Source organism: Lonchura striata, chromosome 1 (assembly GCF_050655825.1).
Source record: "Lonchura striata isolate lonStrDom1 chromosome 1, ASM5065582v1, whole genome shotgun sequence".
NCBI classification, from domain to species: domain Eukaryota; kingdom Metazoa; phylum Chordata; class Aves; order Passeriformes; family Estrildidae; genus Lonchura; species Lonchura striata.
In genome coordinates, this window is record NC_140703.1 from 32288268 (window position 1) to 32313680 (window position 25413).

The 25413-nt window shown below is 38.3% G+C and overlaps 1 protein-coding gene across 2 annotated transcripts in view; it reads left to right on the forward strand.

The window, feature by feature from the left end:
• PRMT8 (protein arginine methyltransferase 8) overlaps positions 1–25413 on the forward strand; it is a 56906-nt gene that overhangs the window by 29854 nt on the left and 1639 nt on the right. The window contains exons 3-10 of one of the 2 annotated variants that reach the window (XM_021548873.4): positions 1248–1433; positions 4618–4773; positions 9685–9748; positions 12880–13004; positions 13388–13475; positions 16531–16646; positions 21136–21286; positions 23567–23688. In XM_021548873.4, coding sequence (XP_021404548.2) covers positions 1248–1433; positions 4618–4773; positions 9685–9748; positions 12880–13004; positions 13388–13475; positions 16531–16646; positions 21136–21286; positions 23567–23688 — 1008 coding nt within the window. Of the gene's footprint in view, positions 1–1247; positions 1434–4617; positions 4774–9684; positions 9749–12861; positions 13005–13387; positions 13476–16530; positions 16647–21135; positions 21287–23566; positions 23689–25413 lie in introns of both variants that reach the window. The other variant, XM_021548872.4, reaches the window with a different exon arrangement.

The following is a 25413-nucleotide window of genomic DNA, read 5'->3' on the forward strand; positions in this document are numbered from 1 at the left end:
AACAGATGGACCAAAAAAGCCATCAAAAGATGACACATAGAAATCTACAAAATGTGGAGGCTTTTTTCTTCTTCTTCTTTTTTTTTTTTTTTAATTGAAGCAAACTGAACTAGGCTAATTGATGCTATTCAGAGACAGTACAAGGGATTGACACCTCACAGTACCAAGCTATAGAAGACAGCACGAACTTTATGAAAGTAGTGAGGAGAGGCTCAGGCAACTCTGGTCCCCACTGGGAAACTATTGAGTCTTAAAAAGATTTTTTTTAAGTACAAAAGGATATGATATATTTAAAGTAGGATTGACCTTAATATATGAAGCTGTTGACCCATAATTTGCAGGTGCTTAGGTGAAGCTGTAGCATATTACTCAGTCCCAGTTTTCAGCATTTTGCTACATATTAGGAATTCAAAATGTAGATACACACATGGGCCAGACCAGGGTCTGTTTTAGCTTATATTTGAAAAACATTCTGTCTTATGTGCTACAGGTATCAAATCTGAACCAAGGGGGTGTGAGAATTCTGTGTTTATCAAAATGCTGGTGTTGGAGATGCAGGACGCAATTAAAAATTAAGTGCTGGGGGCCATGGTGTGCTGGAAACACCTAACTCCTGCATCTCCCAACGACATGAAGGGACCAAATATGCCACACAGCTCCCTACAGTGCTTCCTGGATATGCTGAGAGACTTTCAGATAGCATCAGGGACTTTCAGATATTGTGAGCCTTCTCAGACCTAGCTCATCAATATAGACAGGTACCTTACCTGATAATTAAGAATTGATTGTGAATACTGCCCTTGTTGGCAACACTGTGTGTGGAATCCTTTTTTTGTGAGCTCTTCTGTTCAGGGGAACTATTTATTTATTGCAACCTGACTCTCACAAAGCTGTGGCAGTTTGACAGAATAGGACATTAATGGAGAAAAAGTAGCACTTTACTGCTTTGTGTCAATAGGTTATCAGCCAACACCCATAATTTACCATTACTCTGCACTAATTTAGTTATCTGCAGAGAAACATTAAGGAAAAAATCCATTAAGGAAATATTACAAGACGTCAAATAAGTTAAAGATCCAGGAACAGAAGGCAGCCTAAATTTCACTTATGATACACCAGGTGTCTTTGGATTTGTTATCTGCTGGATAGTTACAACAATAGTTCTAACAATAATACCACTATGCTAGACACAGGGAGAAATATTTTCTTTTAATGATGCCTCTTAACAATATTCCATGTTCTCCTAGGTTTGCACCATTCCATCCCAGCCTCCTCAGCCTACTGTTGTTCCAAAGCCAGTTCAGTCTGTCATCCATGTTCCATTGCAACCAAGCTGCCCGGGCCGAGGCAAGATGGCAAAGCTCATCAATCCAGAAGAGATGACATCCAGGGATTATTACTTTGACTCCTATGCTCACTTTGGAATTCATGAGGTAACATTTATTTTTGTTTCAGTGATTGTTAAATAACTAACAATATAATAATAATAATTCCCATTATTTCTCTTATTTTTTTTACTTCCTTATCTGTATCCCATTTGCTCATTATTATATTCCTCTGCCTTTCCTCAGACCACTGTGTAGTCTGGTTAAGTGCCAAAGGTATCACCCACTTCTCTAGAGACTTGCACTCAAAACCTCAGTCCCACTTAGATTCTTATTGTAGCTGTCCGTGCAGAGGTGAATTTCACAAGTGCACCAATGCAGTGCATTTATGAGGGCTGCAAATCAAGCCCAGACACAACCATGGGCAGCCCCTTATTGCCAAATTGGGGATTTTGTTCTGTTGCGTGTTTGAGCACAGACATCAGCAGAACAGCTGCTCAGCTGACATGAGAAGCCAAAGAGTTTCTCAACTCTTGCATGTAACTTCTAAATGCACAGGCTGCATTGATGGGAGCATTAAGCCAAATCACCTCCATTAAATACACTCCTGGAAAAAATTTGAAATACTTGATGGACCATTTACTATCAAAATGTTAACTGTAGACAAGTTCTAAAGGAGTCACTGATACCTTGCCCTGCTGATATTTTTGTGATGGAAGAGGATGAGATCTTTAAGAGCAGGATGCAAAAAAACAAATGTGAAATGACTAAGTGGACTCCTCACAAACAGTATAATAAACAATATAAATTTCTACTACTCTAGTAATTGTTTGTGGGGTGTAAACATAAATGATTTCTATCTGCCAGTAACATCTTGCCATTGTAGCATTCAGAAATTCAGTCCAAGAATGGGAGAAGATAGAGAAACAATTGAGTGGGGAGGAGACCTAGGAGAAATTTTGAAGACACATCAGAGAACATAAATCAAATGGAGCTCCTAGTGGAAGGATGCAGCCCTGTAGGTCTCAGGGACTGCAAAGAGCTTCTTGCTGAAGATGTGAAGTTTCCTCCTTGCCTGCAGGAGGTGTGCACTGTAAAAATCAGTGTCAACAAGTAAAGGAGCTGATAGAGGAGGCTGGCAGACTTTGAAGCATCAGGGGCATGAGGAAGAGACTGACTGGATCTTGTCTGAGAGCATGAAGGTACAAGAGCCTAAAACCCCAACCACAGTGAAAAGAGAGACAGTAAGAGTCTGTACTTACCAGGTTTGGAAGTGGGGACTCTGCTGATAGTGAAGGCTGGAGATTTGTGCTTGCTGGGAACAGGAGGGAGTCTCTTGATCCACCTGCAGATCTCTGGCTACGGAATAGGGTCAGTGTCTTCATTGTAGCTGAGGGACAGGAAGTTCTGTCCAAAAAACCTCCAGAACCAGTGGGCTCTGAGCCAGGCAGAAGCACTGGGAGCAGGTGACAAGTGAGAGCTGCAAAGGCTCTCACCTGCAGGGTACAGAGCCTCCCATCTGCTGACAAGACCTTCTGCCAAGGCATTAGGTTCTGGGATGCTGTGGAGAGGCTGTTGACATTTGTCCATCCCTTAGAGCAGCCCTTAGAGCCTTCTGCTGTTCTACATGAGCATCAGTGGGACCTGGAGCATAGAAAGTGTCACTGGGCAGCTCTCAGAACAATGATCAACAGCAAGGTGTGCCAGGTGGATTTTTCCTCAATTTCAACAGCACAAACAAGGACTTGAGAAGTGTTACCACAGGTCCACAATTGATAAGTTTTTTGGTTTTTATAACTATGAGGCCCTCTTTGAGGATTGAGGTCTGCTAGGAAGACATGAATCCACCTGAAAAATAGGCCAAAAGGCATCAGTATTGACACCTGGGAAAATACTACTAGTGACTGGCCTCCAGATGGACTTTGTGCCGCTCATTACAACATTTTTGGAGCAGCAGTTCAGTCAGTTCTCAGACCACTGCACTGAACATTTATGCAGTCCATAGTTCATCGATTTTTCAATGAGGATGTTATGGGAAAAATGGTGAAAATTTTGTCAAAAAATCAAGATAAAAAACATTCCTCTTCCTCATTCCCCTTCCCTCATCCACAAAGCTCATTATTTCACCATAGAAAGATACGAAATGCTCAGTCATCTCCAAATCCATGCTGAACACTCCCAGTCACCTTCTTGTTCTTAATATGTGTGGAAGCAGTTTCCACGAGGGTGTACGTACACCTTTCCAGTGGTGATGGACTGCTCTTTGCCTGGTACCAAACCATGATTTATAATAAAATTTGTCTTTTATTCATCTGCAGTTACTGAGCACACAGTGTCCTGCCAAGACAGGCAAGTAAGCAGCTGGTATGTGCAACAATCCAGTTCATGATTGCCTCAGACTTCTGGGCAGTGAACAGGTCCTTTTCATCCTGAAACTGAAAAACTCATTTGTCTACTTGTTCAAACTATGAAATTAGGCAATAGCATAAGCAAACCTTCAGCCTTCCTGACATAACAGAAGCATTTTCAGAAAACTAAAGTCTGTGTTGAATGGTCTACACTTCTCTTAAAAGTGGCACCTGGGTCTTGAGCTGGGTCCTTTTCATTGATATAATTTGACTGATGGATGTACAAGAGAAAGCAAGGTATCAATGGAATTATATGCATGCACTGCTGCTATCAGTGCATCAAAAATCAGCACCTAAAAATGGCAACTCAAACTAGTGGGATAGTAGTCTAGATGATACATTAATATCTTCTGGAAATTGATCAGATAAATAAGTGGAAAGAGCAGTGAGGGAGGACCTTACAATACAGGATTTCTAAGCTCTGCTATGGGCTTCTGCCTCACATGGGCAAGGCTGTCAAGCCTGCTGTTGTATAATGTCTTCTGGAATTTCTTGTCTGTTCAAAGAGGAACCTCAGAAGGTCCCTCCACTGAGGCTCTGGGCTGTGCATGACCTAGGAGTAAAGGAATGTTTGGATTCTGTATGGCTTCTGTCTATTCCCAGAGCAGTGCTGTGGTTAGATTACATTCTGCTTGTTGATCGTAACAGTGAAGTAATAGCAGAATAAAATTATACAAGGGACATCATGCTGCTTCTTAATAATTCAGCTCTAAGTAGTTGGTGTTTTACAGTTGCTTTGATGTGTGCACCCCAAAGTAGTTGAGAAACCCTTCATGTTGTGTGTTAATAATGCTTAAATGACAGCAAGGGAATGCATTCAGCAGCAGTGTGGAATGCATATAAGCATTTCAAATAGTGACACAATCCTTTTATTTTCATCACAGGAAATGTTAAAAGATGAAGTGCGCACATTAACTTATAGAAACTCAATGTATCACAATAAACATGTTTTTAAAGATAAGATTGTCCTCGATGTTGGAAGTGGCACGGGAATCCTCTCCATGTTTGCTGCAAAGGCAGGAGCCAAGAAGGTATATGGGGTAAGAAGACTTTATCTCACATTTTGAATTTGTTTGTGCATTTTGCCTGACAATTTGGCTTCGTGATTTACCTTTTCTTACATGTCTTGGTTCGAAATTCTACTCTCCAAGCTCATCTGTGTCTTGGTTTATGGTGACTTCAGTGCAGTTCTGTTGTATTCTGTGACTTGCACTACTGCACCTTTTCCAAATGGGGATGTAAATACCTTTTCAAATGTGGAACCTCTGGTGTTCTGGTACATATTCACATTTCTTCTTGGCTGAAAAAAAATGTTAAAGAGACTCACTCCTACTCAGAGGGGTTAAGGGAACTATCTTGCTTTTTAAATTTTCAGGGTCTGCAACTTTGTAGTCTTGGAAACACATTTCCTTAATACACTTTTCCCTGCATATTACAACTCAGCAAATTGTACAAGAAAGCATGTGCATGTTTTCTGTGCCAACAATAACACTTTTCAGAGGCAGAAGGAAATTATTACCTTAAATACATTGAACTTTAAGAGCATGAATATGCTGTTCTCTGCAGAGAAGTCATTACGGAGAACATAGATTTGCTTACTAAGTATATTCAAACTTATTTGTACTGACTCTAAAATGACAAATGCAGTTTCTTTTTGCTTTGGACTTCTGTTTGCCCTGAAGACACAATGCAACATAGAAAAGGGGAAATAGATCCCATTTCTCAGTGTACTTCAACAAAATTGTTTACTAAAACTTAATTGGGTACATCTGTGCATTTGAAGACACTGATGTCACTAAGTACCCCAACTGTGTGTCTTTATCACTGGTAATGATACATGAAATGCCATTTCCATTCTCAGGCTTATATTTTCAAATCCAGTGTAACTTCTGAGTACCTCATTTGAATATCAGACTAGAGTGTGGAACTCTAGATAGCTGAAATCAAAAGGTGCTGGAAAAAGTTTTGGAGTTTAAGCTCAAGATAGGCAGCTGGAATGTATTTTCTTGTAAAGCAAGTATTACTTACTAATATGATTTATTACCTCAAAGCCTCAGAGAGGATAAACCAGCAGCTTTCTGTGATGCAGAAATGCAGGTCTCATGCAAAGATGTTGCAGTGCTCTAGAAGTATAAGCATATACAAAATGATGGTGATGTGATCCCACCTTCCCATCTCTCAGATCCCTGGCCATATGGTCTCCCTCCCTCCCTTGTGATGGAACTGGTGCTTATCTGATTCTACAGTGAGCCAGCTCACTGGCAGAAAATTCACCAAGTAAAAGAAAAATACTTTCCCACATTTGTTGTTGTGAGGGGTTTTTATGTTTGGGTTTTGGTTCTTATTTTTTTCCCCTTTGGACTTCTTTAGAGCTCAGACTTTACCTCAGGACTTTATAAAGCTCAGTGACACACCAGTGCCAGCTCGCTGATGGACTGTTCATCACTGAAGCTGGTGGGTGTGCTATCCATGGAACTTAACTCTCAGAGGAACTCCCTTAGGTGTGAAACTCTTCTGCTACAGCCAAATAATTTCAACTTTCTTGTCAGATGAGCTGTCTCACCGTGAACCCTGTACACAGCAAGCTGCAGAGTGGATTTGTGTTGGACAAGCAGCCATTTCAAACCTAGCAGTGGCAATCTTATAGTCAATTTGAGAATTTATGGTCATATTTGCCATTGGAAACTGTAAGTGTTCCATTTAAAAAGCAAACATTTGCCATGAGTTATTTCACAGAGCTGCAATGTTCCAGTTTCTTCTCTACAGCTAAATGTGATTTTTCAAATAGCATGATGTGGGAACTGTTGACAAATGCAGAGTGTTGGTTTTTTGACTACAGAATTCACTCTCCTCTTACTCACACTTTCTCTCTTTGGGTTCAAATTCATCCACTACTCTGTCTGATTCTTCTTCTCCCTTCTTACTTACTGTTGGAACTTATTCCTTGCCACTACCTAAGCCAACAACTAGAATTATCTCAGGGTCTTCAAGAGATGTAAATCATAGAATCATTAACTTAAAGCTGTATCAAGTTGGCCAAGAATATGTCCAGTCCAATTTGGAAAATTTCCAAGTATAGGGATTCTAAATACTCTCTCAGCACCTATTCCAGGCCTACAATCAACAGGAATTTCCCTTGCCACAAGTTGTGATTACTGACTTCTTTCTTGTCCCTGTGCATTTCAGAAAAGAGTTTACTTTCCTTGCAAGCCCTTTTAGGATACTTTTAGATTGCTATTGGATTGTGGGGGGATCTCTCCTACAACCTGAACAGAACCATCCCTCTCCTTTTTCTCTTCTTTCTTCACCTGCTCTGAGCCCTAACCCATTGGGAGGGTACCAATGTGCCATGCACTGATGTTCATCTAACAGTAAGAAACGTAGAGATAGAATTGACACATAGCTCTTGGTGCTTGGGAGGGGTCAGTGAGGGACACAAAAATACATAAAATATCCCTTGAAGCCTTGGTTCATCTGCTACATTTAGTCATACAAAATTCAAGACAGTCACTGCAGTAGAACTATCTGAATTCCATGGTATTTTCAGACAAACAAGACAGTGCAGGGAAGAAGGAGTTAAACAGACAGACAAAATGAAGGCTGATGTCAGATGTCAGCTGCTTTGTATAAAAAGGTGGTGATGAGGACACAGCCCAGGGGAAATCTGGAGACCTTGTGACTGTTTCAGGAGGAGACCACAGTAAATGAGGAGACATTTGCAGCAGTAGATTGAAGACTGAAAAGTAAAATGAAAGCAGAGGTGAATATACACACACAGAACCAGATACAGCTGAAGCAATTCAAGGGTCCATGCTGGGACCACTGCTATTTAAGATCTTCATTTAGGAGAATGGATAGTGGGATTGACTCCACCCTCAGCAAGTTTGCAGATGACACAAAACTGCTTTGTGCAGCTGGTATACTTGAGGGAAAATAGGCCACAACAAGGAATCTTGTCAGGCTTGAGGAGTGGGTCTGTGTCAACCTTGTGATTTTCAGCATGGCCAAGAACAGGATCCTTCACTTGAATCAGGGCAATCCTTTGAAGCCCTTTTCAAGCTCAAGCCATCCTACAATTCTGTGATTATAAACTCAGGTACAGACTTATTTTATTGGAACATGTGCTTTTCATAAAATCCAAATGCTTTGCAAAATAGGACAGATTTGAGCAAATCACTCGCTTGAAAGAAAACTGAGGAAGAAAAATCTGACAACATCAATTTTCCTTCTATTTCTTCACCTGCAGAATTCAGTTTTCTTTTTTTCTGAAATGAGTTGCTTTTTAAAATAAAATTACACCACAGTATAGAGTCCAAGTCAAAATGCAGATGCACAGCTTTAGCCACCCTAAAGCAAGTTTTTTTTTCTGAAATATGTAGTCCTTAATGAAATATTTAAATGTTGGGGATTTTATTCTTTTGCCTCTTTGCATCTGAAGCAGATTTCTGGAAACTTGTTGTCATTCATGAGAAAGAACTTCTTATTTCTTTGTACCTTGTTCTTTAGAACGTTTGGAAAGCAACCTCCAAACACCTACCTACGCCTGCTTTATTTAAAAACCATCCAAAATGGGCAATGGAATTGAAAATACCAGACAGGGAAAATGAGTATAATGGCAGTAACTACAGACAGGGCATACAGTCTATATGGTTTACAGTGAGGGAAGAACCTGGATGGAGCAAAAGCACAGCCCTCACCCCAAAGGATTTCTTCCTTGAACTCCCTGGACTGCCACTCAGGTGTTCCTTTCCACAAGCCAGTTTTGATTTATGCTCAGGCCATTGAGCCAGATATTTTAGGAATGGTTTACATCCACAGGCAAACTAAGCAGAATCAATGTGCTCCCATGGGGGCTGGGGTTAATATTATGCCTGCTATTACGTGTTTCATTCACAATATAAAAAGAGTAAAGGATTTGTGTGTCCTTGTATCTGCTGTCCTGCCATCTGTGAGTGCTGTCACAGAGGTCAAGCACAATTTAGCTTTTAGAGATTAAATGGGATTCATTGGATATATAAACCACTTCATTAGAGATAATATAGTTCTATTTGACATTCCCACAGGGGAATTAGGGAGACAAGGATTATGCAAAGTAGTATCGTCTATTTAATGCCAAATTTGGAAGAGGTAAATTAAGAACTGATTCAGTGACTACAAGCAACTTTGGCTCTCATGATTTTCAAGGGGCACAAAACCCAGAGAGATTCATGGAATGTAGTTTTTCTCTGAAAGATATTAAACATCATTGCAAACTTGCTTTTATGTTAGTACACAGATTTTACCAAGTATAAGGGCAATTCTAAAGGATGCATTCTGTAACTATTTTCCTAGAAAAAACACAGAACTGGTCAGAGAAAAAGCCAGGTATATCTGGATGTTCTTTTAAATGAAAAATTTCAGTCCTTTCTTATATGTTAAATTACTGCATTCTTTTGGAATAGCAGCTTTTCTAAAGAATACAGATTTTTCACATAGAAAACAACTGCTTCTGGCATAGACCAGTATTAGCATATTTGAATTTTACTATTATTCACAAAGTTTGAATGTATTTTGTTTTAAAATATATATGGAAATGTAGCATCATCCTAATTCATTCAATTCAGCAGATTTTTGTGGGGGAGGAGGCAATATTCTAAAGTATCAGGAATAAATATAGTTAATAATGTACATTTTGCAGGTAGAACCTCTTCTTTTTTCACATTTCAATAATTTTGAAAGCAATCTTTTCCACAGGAGCCACTTTAACTCAGACACAGACTACAATTTAAATATTAAAGTATCATTAATTATGATCCTTCCCACAGGTTTGATTTACTCTTTGTCAATGGTTACATGCTTTGTAGAGTCTTTGCTGCCTTCAGTGAATAGTTTTCATTCACATTGCTGATCCCTATAACAGATAAATTGCTCTTTATCTTGCTTTTCTTTTTTTTTTTTTCTTTTTTTCCTAGATTGAATGCTCAAGTATATCTGACTACTCAGAAAAAATTATCAAGGCCAACCACTTGGACAACAGTAAGACATATATTATTTTTTTCAGGAAAAAAAGAAGATAACAATTTTGCTTTTTCTGGTTAATTTATGTTGTGTTTTACATGTAAATGGTAGTTCTTCAGAATTTACTCATGTAAATGCAAAACTAAACACCTCTTTCTAGGCACTACAACAATTCCTCACAGGAATTACTGTCACTTCTGTATTTATCAGAGACAAAAAAGGGAAATAGAACTGATCAATGGGAAGTTTGGTTTAGCAAAGCAGAAGGAAGACCCTTTATTAGAACTGAACTTATCAAATTCTGCCATTAGAATTCCACCTTCTCTCTTAAACAGAAGAGAAATACAAACGCACATACATACTGACATCCAAACTGAAACAAGGTTTAAAGCAAAAATTTTTCACTACATTTTCTGACTCCCCACTTTAAGAAAATACTTTTTTCAAAACCTTATCAAAACACACACACAAATGAAAATGTTCGAATCATAAAATAAAAATATATAAAACTTCTTTTTTGATTAAAAAGAAAGCTGATGAAATTTCCAAGTACATGGAAACTCTAAATTGAAGAAAAAAAAAAAAAAACCACAAAAAAACCCCAACAAAAGCCTAGAAGTAACCCCAAGCTACTGAAAACCCTTAGCACAGAATAATCCCCAACAAGTTCTATTTCATGCCTTCAATCCTCCTCCAAACCACAGCACTCAAGATATCTTTGTAACAATCTAAAAAATCAGTCTTTTTTTAACTGAGACCGTGAGACAGCTCCTGTTTAAAAGTGGTTTTTTTTGTGAAGAGCTTGCCTTTACTGCAGAGCAGGTCATGGCTGGGCTGTACCAAGTGCCCCCACTTTTGGCTGTGTCTGTGCTGATGCTCTGCCTGCACATGTGCAGGAATGGGTTTGTGTTCTGGTTCAGATCTGCTCTAATTTTTGTTGCTGTCACTGGCAGTTTGTGACTAACCCTGAGCTCTCTGGGAGGAATATTTATTGTACATCACGGGCATTCAAGTGTTGTGGTGTGAAACAGCAGCGATGTGGGACACAAGGGGCCAGCCAGCATATGCAACTCTTGGCTCAGGAAAAGAAGGAAGCAAAGGGACAGAAAATACTCTTCCCACAGTAGGGATAAGGCACTAAAGTAGTGAGGTGTGACCTCTGTGGTTGTCCTGAACCTTGGATGCAGAGGCTGTGTGTTCCCAGAACGGCTTTCATTTGCGAGAGACGCAAATAGCGCGCCGCAAATCAATTCGTGTTTGGATTTCCAGCAGCAGGAACTGTGTGTGAAGGGACCATTGTCAGAATAAATTAGAAGGTTCCAGTGTTCTCCAGAAGGTGCAGAAGGTTTTTATCTCTGCTTTTTCCTCCTGTTTCAGCAAGGAGAAAGTCAGTGGGAAAGTGTGGAGGCAGAAGCAGAGCCCCGTCCCTTTGGGAGGAGACGTGGCAGGCGAGGTTCAGCAGTCTGCCTGGCTGCAAGTTTGGTCTGCAAACTGCACACCTGAACCAACATTTACACTTTCACACTCCACACTGACCCACATTCACTTCTATTTTAGTGCAGCCAGGTACTGAGCCAAAGGATCTTGTTGCTCATGGAAATTTTCCTCTCCCACCCACTCCACCCCCAAGTGTTTTGAGCAATGCAGAGTCAGCAAAAGGGGCTGAAGCAAGGGAAAACCCACTGCTTCCAGAACAGACACATGCAATACATCGGGGACAGCACGATCTGTCCCCACATGATGCCTTATGAAGTGAAGGAAGGTAGGAGGAACTGGTGCTGCTGCTGCTGCTCACACTGTGACTGTTCTAGGGATAAACAGGGGGCTTCAAAGCCACGTGTGTCACTCTGGCAGCTGTCAACACTGCTAAAATTCATTTCAAAAATATTTGGGCAGTGAAAGTTCTTGGGAGAAAAGAGAACCAAAGAGAATTCATGGTTGGAGCTTATAGACATGAAGAGTCTTCAGTATAACAAGAGATGAACTGTTGAATTTATTATAAAAGAAATTAGTTTAAATAATGGCAAAAGAACTCTGCTCTTTTCCAGTCAGGTTGCTCTTATCAGCTGATACTTTGTGGTACCAGTCTGAGTCAGAGAGTTCCCAATTTCTTAGGGGGACAGTCTGGATTAAAAATTTGCTATGCAAATAAAATGGCCACATCTGGTTACAGTAATACTAGTACTGCATGTGTTTGGGAAAGACAAAACCTCTTTTTCCCTGGGCTGAGTTCTAAAAATCACTCAACCCACAGTTCCACACTCAGTCAGCTAACCTAGTTCTAGCTAAGTTATATTAAATGAAGTTAAATTACTTTCATTTTTCTGAAACTGAATATTGACCATTTAATCAATAAAAACTGTTATAATTAAAAATTACCATTAATTAAGAGTAGTGGAATAATCTTATCAATTAGTAATGGAAAGTAGAATATTTATCTTATTATCTTAAATTTCAAGTGCATCTACCTTTTCAAGGAAGAATCCAGAACCATGAGACTTTATCCACTGCAACAAACAATATAAACATGAGAGAAACACACACTGAAAATTATTTAGCACAAGCTGAAAATACATTTGTAAATAGGATTTTTTTTTTAAAAGCAGGAATGGTTGGTGACTTGTGTAGTGGTCCTAAAACAAAACTATTTGTTACAAATATGTACTAAATATTGTACAAATATGAACTAAATATGGCCTAACATTCAAATATTAGTGTGTAAACCTGCAGGGATGTTTAAATGTTTCTAAGTGTATTCTTTGCTATACTTGGTCAATGATCTAGAAATCTGCCAAATTCCAAAGGGTATTTTAAAATAAGGTCATACAGGTAACCAGGTAAGGCCTGTTTTTCTGTTGTTTTTAGACATGGTGGGTTTTGTTTGTTTGGCCTTTGGATTTTGGGTTGGTATTTTTTATTTTTATACTGATACTAAAAGTTCTATTTATTATGTGTATTCTGAATAGTTTTTAAAAAGTGTGAAATGCATTGAAAATCACATGGAGTCAAGCTTTACGCACAGGCATTCAAGAAGATAATCATATTGGAAAGGTCAGCCTGACATTCACCAGTAAGCATCTTAGTCAGGTGTTTTATTATGTGAAACGTATTTCTTTGGATTCTCTTTTCAGTAATCACAATATTTAAAGGTAAAGTGGAAGAAGTTGAATTACCTGTGGATCAAGTAGACATCATCATCAGCGAGTGGATGGGTTACTGTCTGTTCTATGAGTCAATGTTAAACACAGTCATCTTCGCACGAGACAAGTGGCTGGTAGGTGCTCTGCATGCCGTGCTCCTTGCTGGAGCAGTCACCATTTATTTGCTGAGTACAAGCTTTCCCTTCCCTACTGCCACCAAAACGAGACACAGCCACATCTCCAAGTGCCATTTCTTAGGCCTTAATGAGGAGATAACAAAGGGAACCTCAGTGAAAGAGCTTTGCTTTTGATTAAGTGCTGGCTGGCCAAGTTTGCCTAGACACTGTCTAATGACATTGCCGCAGGCTGCGAGATTAAACCTGGTGTGCAAATCTGAAGGAAAACAATAAAGGCATGCAAGGGGTGCTTGTCTGGTTTTTGTATGTGCAGTTCAAAATGTGATGTCTTTGTCAGGTGAATAGATTACGAGATCCATTTCCCCACAATTCATCAACAGAAACCTGGAGGGCTAATGTTTCCAGACCGAGCTGCTTTGTACGTGGTAGCAATTGAAGACAGACAGTACAAGGACTTCAAAATTCACTGTGAGTAAGCACCTGCCAGTAACACTTTTCTGTGGTTATTTCCCTAAAAACTTCCATTTCCAGTAGCCTACTGTGATCTCTTTGCAGGCCAGAATTCCAATATGAATGTGAACTCTGAGAAAATGTTGGTCTGCTGATAAATTCAGGAAATTTGCAGTGATTTAAAGTGCGCAAAGGAGAGATGCATGTATAAACTGATGAAGATTTTGCCTAGAGTTATATTAATACCTCTAGCTATATTTAAAATGTGGATTAAAGGAGATTTAGTTTTGTTGTTGTTTTGATAAATATATAATCCATCATAACAGCCACAAAGCCCAGTAATATTATTTTGCTATTCAGGTCCTTATTTTTGTTTTTAACATACAAAAACATAAAAGCAGTAAGATGCAAATTAATTGTACATGTTAAGATATAAACCTAGAAAAAAATTATATCTCCATGATGGCCTGCCAAAAAGAAAAAAATCCACAACATGTGTAGCTTTTTAAAAAACATTTTATGCAAGAATTTTTAAATTAAAAATAAGGATCAGAAATTTAAATTTTACTTATATGTTTAAAAAGGGTTCTAATTTGGGTTTTTTTAATACTTCATAGATGCATAAAATTGACTTTTCCTTTGCTTTTAAAATGTTGGGAGAGTTTCCTTGAAGTATCATTTGAATAACTGGTGCTGTTAGTGACATCTACAAGTGACCTAGTCCAGGCTCCTACTGTGATCAAATGAACAAGTTTTACATTATTTCATTCTTCTTTTCCTTTCAACATTTTTTGATTTTATTTATTTTTCAGAGCTGGTCAGTTTCACTTAAAGGTATTATCCATTATGGAAAAAAAAAAAAAGAACCACAAAATTCCTAAGCAGATTTATCAACCAAAAATACATGTGAAAATTTGGGTTAAATTAGTGGGTTCAGACAACCTTCAAATAAAAATGCCTAACTCCTCATTCCTTGACTCTCACCTCCTCCCAGAAAAGAAGGCTTGGTGTTTTTGTAATCAAATTCAGTGCTAATACACAGAACTGTCAGCTGGTCAAAATTGCTATTTTGGGTCAAAAGTGAGCCCAGTGCAGTGGGGCAGTGACAGGAAGTCTCTGTAGGTGTCAGGAAGGATTATAACTCCTCCTCAAGCACAGCCTACATTTTTCTCCTCAGCTATGTGATGACCTTGACAGTTAAACTCCTTACAAAATGTACAGATTCAAAAGGATGTATGAGTTATCCATTCTGTAAAGGAACCAGAGCCATTTTGGCCTGAAATCTTTAATTTTGCTGTTGAACTCCTTTCTTTCTAGACCTCGAGTCTTTTTCTTTTCTCACAGACAATACATCTGTTTTCAAATTGTTTCATTTTGAGCCATTTGAAAAAAAATGTACGAAGATATTTTTTCCTCTTCTAAATTGTTGTTTTCCTTTAAGACACTTTATTTTCTGATTTCACCTCTGATTTCCCTTCCCCCCTTACCTTATATACCTTATATACCTCTGTGTCCTCAGTTATTTCCATCCCACTATCTATCTGCACCACCACCTTGTCTCTTCTTTCCATTTATAAATCCTACATTGCTCCTTACATTTCTATTTTTCATCTTTTTCTCTCTTAAGGAGTCTTTCCTTCATATGAAATGTGAGATTGAGCATTTTAAAGGGCGTTCAAGAACCATTATATTGATAAAGAAATAATGCAATATGAGGTTTCTAAAAAAAAAAATCTAACTTCTGATTTTTCTAACTGAAGATTAATGCCACAGAGTACTATTACAGTCAATTACTCTGATTTACTGCAAAATGTAAAACATGGAATTTTATTTTTTCCCTCCCATGACAGCTCTCTGCCTAAGAAAAATTAGGCCACATATTTCTAAGGTATCCCATGTAGGCTGAGGTGCAGTAAATTATGGAGGCCCCAGAAATAAATAAAAAATTAATAAGTTGTTTCTTCAGGCTTCCTAGTTAATATTTTCTGATTTATCACATAAAAATATACGACTTTTTAAAATGTAATCTGAGGTTCTCACATGCTCATGATGCCTGAAACAAAAGTTTCAGCTCCCTGAAATGTTGAAAAACTCACAACCCATTGAAGAGATAATAAAGAGATATCAAAGAATCATTTATGTCCATGTTTTTTCCAATTCAGGAATATGCAGATTTTTATATCACTTAACATTTTCAGTCATTCTCCTCTGGAAACTCCAGTAGCTCAAATGCTGTGCTCTGAAAAAAAATGAGACATTTCAAACATGCTCACAAATGTGTTTATCTGTTTACTTTGTTTTTTGTTCAAGCCATTTATAAAACACTCCCAGTATTCAGTTTAGATTTTGAGATCAAGCACTGAATGGACCTTGATTTATATGCTAAGATTTCACTTATTTGAAGGTTCTTGTTAAGCAACCTTAAAAGCAAAGCCAGTGTACTTGTCCATTTTTCAATGTTTTCATTTTGTGCAAAAAATCCTCAACATGATAAGAAGCATCTGTTTGAACAATCAGAACAGTTCAAATACAGAGGATTGGCATGGCTTTTAAATTACTTTTTTTGCTTTTCTGTCATGATGTACCTGCAGATTTAAACTTGGAGTTCCAGCTATTGAAACACACCTGCAATTTTACTCCTGCCAGTAATTTACTTGCTGGAACTAAAACTGCTTAAATAATCAAAAGACCATGTAAACTGCCAATTGATTGGCAACCTATGAGAAAAAAAAAAAATAAAAACCCCAACACTCAGCCTGACATCAGATGATTTTGGGCAACAATCACAAGAGTCTAAAGCCACAAAAATCGTTGACAAATCTCATATAAATCAGTTTTGGAAATGCCAAAAAGTGAGGGCTGCTTGTTTAAAGATGTACAATGAGGGCTTATTTTGCCAGAACTGCATGATCTGTAAAATAAAAATGAGGACACAGACAGCTAGGGCAGGGAGCAAAGAGCTGAAGGGGACATCTGAAAATTAGGGGATGGTAGAAATTCTTTCAAAAGAAAAATGCTTTGAGAAGGAAAAAATATTTTATATTATTGTTGACAAATCCATTTGCACTGACAGGGTGGGAGAATGTGTACGGCTTTGACATGACCTGTATTAGGGATGTTGCCATGAAGGAGCCCTTGGTGGACATAGTAGATCCAAAGCAAGTGGTGACCAACGCCTGCTTAATAAAGGTCTGGTAATTCTGAATATACCTCATTGTGACTGTTTACACCCAACTGCAGGGTTCTTTTGGTACCTGCTGCTTATGTTTTGCTACTGTCTTTGCATGCTTTGGAGCAGCTACAGAAGCCATCATTGCAGAATGCTGTCACACTAAGAAAATTGTGCAATTTTAAATTAGCCAGTTCTTGGATGTTTCACATGCTCAATACTGCCACGTGACCTGAGCATGGACACTGATACCTTGATTTCTCATGGAATTCCCAAAAGCAAGATGCTCCTTCTGTGTCTACTCATCTGGTTACATCTGCAGGCTGTAACTCAAGATTCTTACAAATTTTACATGTGCAAATAGTGGATGAAGAGAGACACGGTATACTTAGATATGAATTTGAATTGCCCCGCCTTTTTTCCAGTAGAGGTTGGAAATTACTGATTGAGTGCTGCTGAGGAGAAGGGGTAAATGATTTTGTTTGCAGTAATAAAGTCTGAAGCATCAGTTCTGAACTGATGATGAAATAATTAACTCCAGAAAATGTGATCAGAATTCAAACTCAATTTAATTCTCTGACTTCCTAATTCTTAGCTTCATATAGAATGTTAATGTTCTCTCTCAGCCCCAACATCTGCACTCAGAGGTTAACTGGTACCCTGCTCTACATGAGAAAGGTCACTAAACCTGTTCACAAGATCATGTTAACAATGAAGGAACTGCCTGCAGGAACACTTGAAAGCTCTAAAGTTCCCTTCACATGAAGGAATCCTCCTTGTGTGGGACAACTGTCCTGGACAAGGCTGTCTGCATCAATAGTAATGATACTACCAGGTCCATGAATCCAAGAGCTCACTTATCCCAAAGAATCAGTTCTAACTTTTCCTTTTCACTTTTTGCCAGTGAAAAACACAGCATTAAATATTCCCATGTGTAAAAGGGAAAGCCATGCCTCCAGTCTGCAAAACCTTTACTGAAAGCAGCAAAAAGGAACAGAAGCAGAAACTCTGCATGAGTACGTATGCATGCACAGTCCATCTGCACTGAGGGGAGCACATGGCTGTGCCTGAAAACAGCCTCAACCAGGGCAATTTAAAATTGCAGCACACACAAAAGAAACAGCTATTTAGCCTCTATGAAATATGTCCAGAGAGAAAGAGATCAGGGAGCAAAATGGGTTGGCTGCTCTGGAATAAAAAGCTGCACGCCCTTAATTGAAGTGCAAATCCAATGCTTTATTTAGAAGGTCTTTGAAAGTAATTTGGTTTGAGATGACAGACAACAATTTTCAAAGTGTTTCTATTTAGGTTTTATATTTAGTTTTGACATTTTTTGTCCGTAAACTGAATGGTGCTGTACCATGTAGAGGCATCATGAGAGCAAAGCAGGTAATAAGCACAAAGTACAAACCACCCTCCATTCCAGAATCAGTTACTAATCTCACAAACTGATCACCAAGAAAAGAGAAAATTGTCAATGAAAAGCATGAAGGAGGGAGATTTATGTTCAAGATAGCAATATGGAAGCAGGAAAAACACTCTGTAGTTATATATTTTTAAATTTAATTTACTTTTGCACATGGTTTATTTATATGAAATGCATTTCTTTCCTCCTGAAAATATTAGTGAATTCAGAGAATAATATTAGCCTAAGAAAACATTTGAGAATAAACAAAGCCATAATGTTTAATTATTCAAATGTTTTATTACAGCACTTCTGGATAGCACAGCTTGTTCATATTAGATTCATGGGGGGATTTTTAGGATTGTATTCAACCCAAAGCCAACTAATTTAGGGTGCCTACCAGATGAGTCTAGGTTCTCTCTACATTAGTCAGTGGATGGACCACTAGATACATTCCTCAGAGACCAGTCAGAGTCTTGTGCTTCTGCAGTTGTTTCAACTTCCAATTTAGATGCTCTGAATGTTTCTACAAAATCAGCAAAATAAGACACCAACTGTGCATGCTGTGTAGCCATGGCACTTATCTGATGTGCTGGAGACTTGAGTAAAATCTCCTCTTTTTTACTCCTCAGAAACTGGATGTAACCCAAGTCCTGAATGCTTTAAGGAACTTTAGGCACTGGACCATAGGTGCACTAGGGGTGGTGCATGCAGGGAATGTGCCATCCTCTCTGCTGTGAGAGCCATTCTCTTTTGCATGATTTAAATACATCTGAGGGCACAGGAATTGTCCTGTCAAATAGGAGTCCTTTGTATAACTCCCACAGCAAATCAGCCAGGAAGAGTAGTGAGAACAAAGCATCTTAAAACCACCAGAATCAATAAGTGAACTCAGGAATAAGTGTACAGGTGTCCTACTGGGGGCCTACTGCTTTCAGTAGCATTGCCAAAAATTATGGAAAAGTTTGTTTCATACTTCGTAAAACAGTTGTTTTCTTCTCTGATCCAAAAACAAACAAATTAACAAACAAATGAAAGAACTCCACCAAACCTGGACATCCACTGAGATTTGCATGTTTAGTTTATTGTCATGCTCACAAAATCCTAGCTGAGTAACTTGACTGGGAAGGAGATCAGGAAAGAGGTGCCGTGGCACTCTAGAAGCAATTTTAACTCCAATTTCTATCATTTGTCTCCTGTGCAGGTAGCTGTAATGAGTGTTGCCTTTTTATATAAGAATAAGTAGTTGCCAGAGTACAATGCAAAGCGATCACCAAAACCAGACTTGGCCATTCTCAGAATTGTATTAATGAATAAAAATCACCACACTTTTGTCTCCTACCATGCATTGTATAAAAGCTATGTTTCTGTCCTTAAAAAAAGGACTGCGAAAGTGATCAACAGTTTATTCAGGATATCTGTTTAATATTTCTGAGAAATTTCTACTGACTTCTCTAATGAAAATATTTCTTAGTGCTTTTGATTCCACTTTACCCTGCACAACCAACACAGCTCAGAGAGAGGGAGCTAGCTCCCTTTTATGTCCCTCATCACTTGACTTAATTCCCAATTTCCCCACAGTGAGATCACTAGAAAAATACCAAAAATTACAGAAGTCTGCAGCTATCACCCACCAGTCCAGTTTAGCTTAGCAAAGCAAATTTTGCAGGCTGCTATGGAACTCTACCAGGAGACCTCAGAAGCTCTCATTCCTGCCATGCTTTTTTCTTACCATCTTTTGAGGGGGGAAAAAACAAAAAACATTTTGAGGTTATCACAGCTTTAAGTGACCAGTTATATGCATATGTCACATAGGACAAACACTAGTGCCTCAGGGTGTCGTTGCAATGCAGTAGAGTAATTTTCATTATGGTTAAGTTGTTCTTGAACAATAATGGTAACCAGACAGGCCAAAGCTATGGCTTGCATAAATCATATCCCTGTAAGTTTTCTAAGTCTCAGAAACACATATGTGGTCCATGCATAGACCTCAGTAACTGAAATATGGCTGCATTTTTCTATGTCTCTTTTTGCAGTCTTACCTTAGATTACAGAAGGCAATTTCTACAAGAGCCCTCTAAAGTGCCCTAAAAGAGGCTAAAAGAACCCTCTAATGGGTGCTCTAGACTCTGCTCTCCATTTTGCAGTGCAAGTCTTAAGAAACGCTAGTGAGGTCAGAGACATAATTCCTGACTTCAGCTGGTAAAGAAAATTTGGATTTCTGCTTACAAAAATTCTGTTTCCCTGTATGCATGAACCAGAGCAATGAGAATGAGCAATGAAGGTACCAGAAAGTGCATAGGGAACATTTCCCACAGCATTAGAATAGTACTTCAGACTTACCATCCTCCCTATCATCACTACAACTTTTAGAAACAACCTAGATAAAAGCAGTACCTAGCTGGGAAAATCAGATCTATCTGAAAAACACAGTTTAAGCCTTGAACTGTGAGATTTAAATATTAATGGAAGTAAGCAATCCTGAAGACTACATTGTGCTTTCCAACTACTGCAATCAAGCCATAGTACGGTTGACATAATTTGTTTCTGTTCAAGAGCAAGGTCCCTGTGTTCACTGCTTGGAATCAGTCCTGACACAGGACTAGAAAACTTCACCATCAAAAAGCAGGCACTCCTCAAATGTTTTGAGTGCTTGACACAGTCAAATCACTTCCTTTTCCAGAGATGCAAAACCAAATAAGTTTATTTTTATTAAAAAAACAACTCTGACATCTTTCCTCATGCTGACAGCTCCTGATGATAAAAGGTCTTTGAACTGGACCTGTATCTCCATTTCAACATCTACCTGTATTTATCAGAGCACCTTTTTACGCTGATTTTCCCCAGCTCCCACAGCCTCTCCCTGCCAGTCCCACAAACACACACTCTTCAGTGAGTGTCCTCTCTGTCAGCTTAGTCAGAGAACTGCATCATTTACTCATGATTTATTAGAATATGCCTCTGATTTCTAACAGTGTTTAAAAGCTGCCAGTCATCTTTGTGTCTGATCATTAAATGAAATACTAAAGTACTTAATTTAACACTAATCTGACAGTCACAGAATATTTCTGCATGTAAATGTCATTTCTTTCTCCTCAAAACAGGAAGTAGATATTTATACAGTGAAGACAGAAGAATTGGAATTTACTTCTGCATTCTGCCTCCAAATTCAACGCAATGATTACATTCATGCCTTGGTCACCTATTTTAATATTGAATTTACGAAGTGCCACAAGAAGATGGGATTTTCTACAGGTAATCTGTATTTCTTGTCATTTCATTTCTGTTGCTATCAGTCTATCAGTGCTGCTGATTAGATCGTACAAGAAGGTTTAATGTACCACCATATTTGAATTACAGTGAAAAAAACTATTGTCACTTTAGGGGAGATGATCAGGATGGGGAAGGGACAACTGCTTGTAGGAATTCTGTGGAAACAGGGGCAGGATTTCATAATGGCTATCAATCTTAGAGCTCAGCAGGAATTATGACCTGTGAACTTATGTTCCTCACCAGTTATATCTAAATCCTTTTTTCAAGTTTCTCAGATTAGGCAGAGAATTATCAGCTCAGAAAGAAACAGCAGCTCTGCGTTCTAGTTTTCCCTAAATTCAAAACCCAACAAAGCTTGCCTCAGAGTCTAGAACAAAACAACCATTTTTCCCAAGTTATAAAAGCACACATAGTGATTATATGAGTTGTCTCTATCAAACCAGATGTGAAATTCTAACTTGATTTGTTGAGCGGATATTTAAAGGAATAACTCCATTCCCTTAAGGCATTGTTTACCGGACTGAATAAACCAGAGAGTCTTGCAATAAATGCAAAAAACCTCATCCTGTAGACAGCCTTTGTGTAGACAGAAGGGTGAAGTGTTTCTCTGCCTCTGTTCAGTTTATCATGATAAGGTAGGTGCAGAAGAATAACTCCATAAAAAAGTTGTCTGGCCATCTGCTGCTGAAGGTTACCACTGGCTAGAAGATTGGTAAAGATTCTCACCTGGTGTCTGTTGGCAAAGCTGCACTGAATTCAGTAAAATACACCCATTTGTAGGACATGTCAAAATGCTGCTTCATTGAGTTGTATTTTTATAAATTATGAATAAATGTGTAATTTGGGGTGGGCATGGAGACCTGGGCCTGCATTACACACACCCCCTGCTGTTGGGGCACAAGTTTCCAGTTATGCCAGGCTTTTCTAGGGAACATGGCCCTGCATGGGGACATGTGCACAAGTGTGTGGGTGTGTACAAGGCAGCAGTTTTGATTTAGAATATAAATTCAATTTCATCTTGGTCGAACATGTTTTCAGTTAGAAATGTTATGCAGCTATGTCCAAATAGTAAACAGTCTGGATCAGAACTCCTACAAGAATGTATCTCATTTAACAATTGGGACAACAGTCATTAAACTGTCTGGACACATAGACAGAAATTATCTGGTAAGCTCATTTTCCATTTGATAATACCAGTTTGCCAGCACAGTTTCTGAAAAAAAGTTGGTTTGTATCAGTCTTCTGATTCTAGAATTTTAGAAGAGTTAAAAATTCCTGTCCTGCCAGTTTGGTTTTTTTAAAAAGCATCAGTATTTCCCCAGTCACAAACAATTTTCAAAGCCAAATAATTTTTTTGGAACACTGATGTTGAAATGAAATAAAATCATTATTTTATTAAAGTGTTAATAATGATACCGTACAGTGACCTCATGTGACTGGGGGATACAAATAAAATAAAAAATAATTTATCAGAGGCTTTTTTTTGCCAGGTTAGGAAGTCTTTGAGCTCCTACAGCTATTCTTAGGTCCTAGATGCTCTTGACTGCAAGAATGGTAGGAACAAGAAGTGACCAATACAAGTTCATTAGGCACTGCTCAAAGATTGGAATTTAAATCAGAAATAGAACCAAATAAGTAAATTAAAAGCCTAAAATAGCAAAAGGTCATCAAAGTGATTCTGCTAAGCAAGACTAGAAATCAATTTAGACCAGTTTCCATCTCTGGAAAATTGCCCAAAATGCCTTTTAATAGTCCCAAAAAAGATCAAGGTGCTAGTGTCCTTTAATCCATTCTTTCCTCCTGGAAACTATAAAATTTGCTGGTTTGGGATCACTAGTCAAATGTTTCATCTGCAACATTGTGATTAATAATTTTTGATGTACCTTTCCTTCATGCTTTTGCAACATAATTTTTTGAACTAATCTAGATTTCTGAAATTCAAAGCACTTAGTGGTAAAGGTTTTCCCAATTTGAACATGCGTGGGTTGAAAGAAAAGCAGAAAAATGTGCCTATCTCGCCTTGTAAGCCCTTTTGTGGAATCTTTCTCGCTGGGTGTGATTCATATCTGACATATTCCAGTAAGAATTAGAAGACAACTCACAGACAGGCAATAGAATTGTGTTGTAAAGTATGTTTGCTAATATAGGACATAAAGCATTCTATTAAAAGAAAGGATTTTTCCCAATTGTTTTCAAATCATAATTTGATTTGCAAGGCATTTAAGAAATTTCAATAAGTGACACCCATATTTGTATTTTTAGCACCTGATGCTCCTTATACTCACTGGAAGCAAACTGTCTTCTACTTGGAGGACTATTTAACTGTGAGACGAGGAGAAGAAATCTATGGGACTATATCCATGAAACCAAATGCAAAAAATGTGGTAAGTCAGCATCCCTGATCCTAATTCCATCTCTACTGATCACAAACCATGATCACCAATAAAGAAAATACACAGGAGTAAAACAATGAGTGTGCTAAAGACATTCATGTTTATTAGTAAAAGCTCCAGTCACAGCCTCACCAAAGCTGATGGGGCAATGGTAAAGCAGTGCTAATGTTACAGAAGTCATCCAGCAAGCAGGCTAGCATGGGAAAAGAAAAAGGATTCAAATACATCACTCAGCTGCCCTCTGCAATCAGCTATACTCACATTTTGTGACACATGCAGGCAAGAGATTTTTCACAGTGTCACTGAAATCAGTGGAAAGATCCCTTCTGCCAGCACAGGGTGAACAAGAATAAGTACTTCAGTTCCACATCTATGGGCACTGAGTGATTTGCCATGCAGTGCCCAAGAACAGTCCAACAGGAAATTAAGTAACACATTTCAGAGGAATGCTGGTATGAACTCACTGAGTGAAAGGGCTGTTTAAAAATTGTGCTTTTCCATAGAAAATACAGATTTAGCTTTATTTACGACCAAAGCATGATGGATATGACACTACCATGACTGCTGAAAACGTTTTCAGTTCCTCTGCTATGGAATGAATCCCCTTAGTGCTTCTTTTAACTGGTAAGGAGACTGTGAGACATGGTCTGATAGATAACCTATGGCTGGGTAGAACAAGACATGAGAATTATACCTTCTGGGAGAAACACTGGACCATTTTCTGCCAAACATCTTGAGCAGAATCTATTCATTTTCTATTACAGTAAACAGCAGTTAAAATAACCTGTTATCCATCTATGCAGTTGTTGTAATTGTTGAAAAATTGCATTTGTTAACTGCAACGAATCTTAACATTTCATTGTCTTCCCTTTTTTCATTGCTTTTCCATTTTTATACCAAACACAGATTGGATATTGTGGTGTTGATACAGAGGGAGAAATAAACACAAAATAAACTTGGCATTAAAACAAACACATTCACCCCTGAGGCTACTTGCTGCAAAAGGAAAATAATCTGTTTCCCCACCATTATGTCGTCCTAGGGGGACTGGAATATTTTATTTTGGTTTAAATGTATTAATTTTCATTGAGGGGGAAAAATGAATAAAATATCTCAAATTTGTTTGCACAGCAGTAAGCACCTGAATGCAGATTTGGGTGCTAAAATAAATGTGCTCTTGATAGTTGTTGTAAGACAGAGAGACCACCTCAGTTCAAAAGGATTTGCTAGTGCTTTGTTCTTCTGAAGCATGAAGATTTTCTAAAGCTTGCATAGACACAGCTTACTTCTGTAGGGCTATGTAGTGCCTCTTCCCTAAAAATGTGTCATTATGGGAAGTTTACTAGATCTATTCTGGAACAACCCCTAGTGGGAAAGCCCTTTAGCCTAAATTAAGAGCATCTCAATGGGGGATACCCTACAAAAATGTTCATAGGATACATATGATAACAGCATTTCAGAAGCTTTCTGAACCAGGAAATAACTAGAACATTAAATCCACCTCTGGAAGAGTACAGAGATATGACCTAAGCACAGATTGTATGCTGAATACTATTAAACATATTACAGCCTGCTTTCTCAGTGTTAGCACCATTTAAAACCAGAAGTTAGAAACCACCACAGGAATCTCTTGGATCTGCTGGTCTTTTCAACCCAAGCAATGATAACTGAATTAATACACTAAACTTATGGTCTTACTTACATGTTGCATTTAAA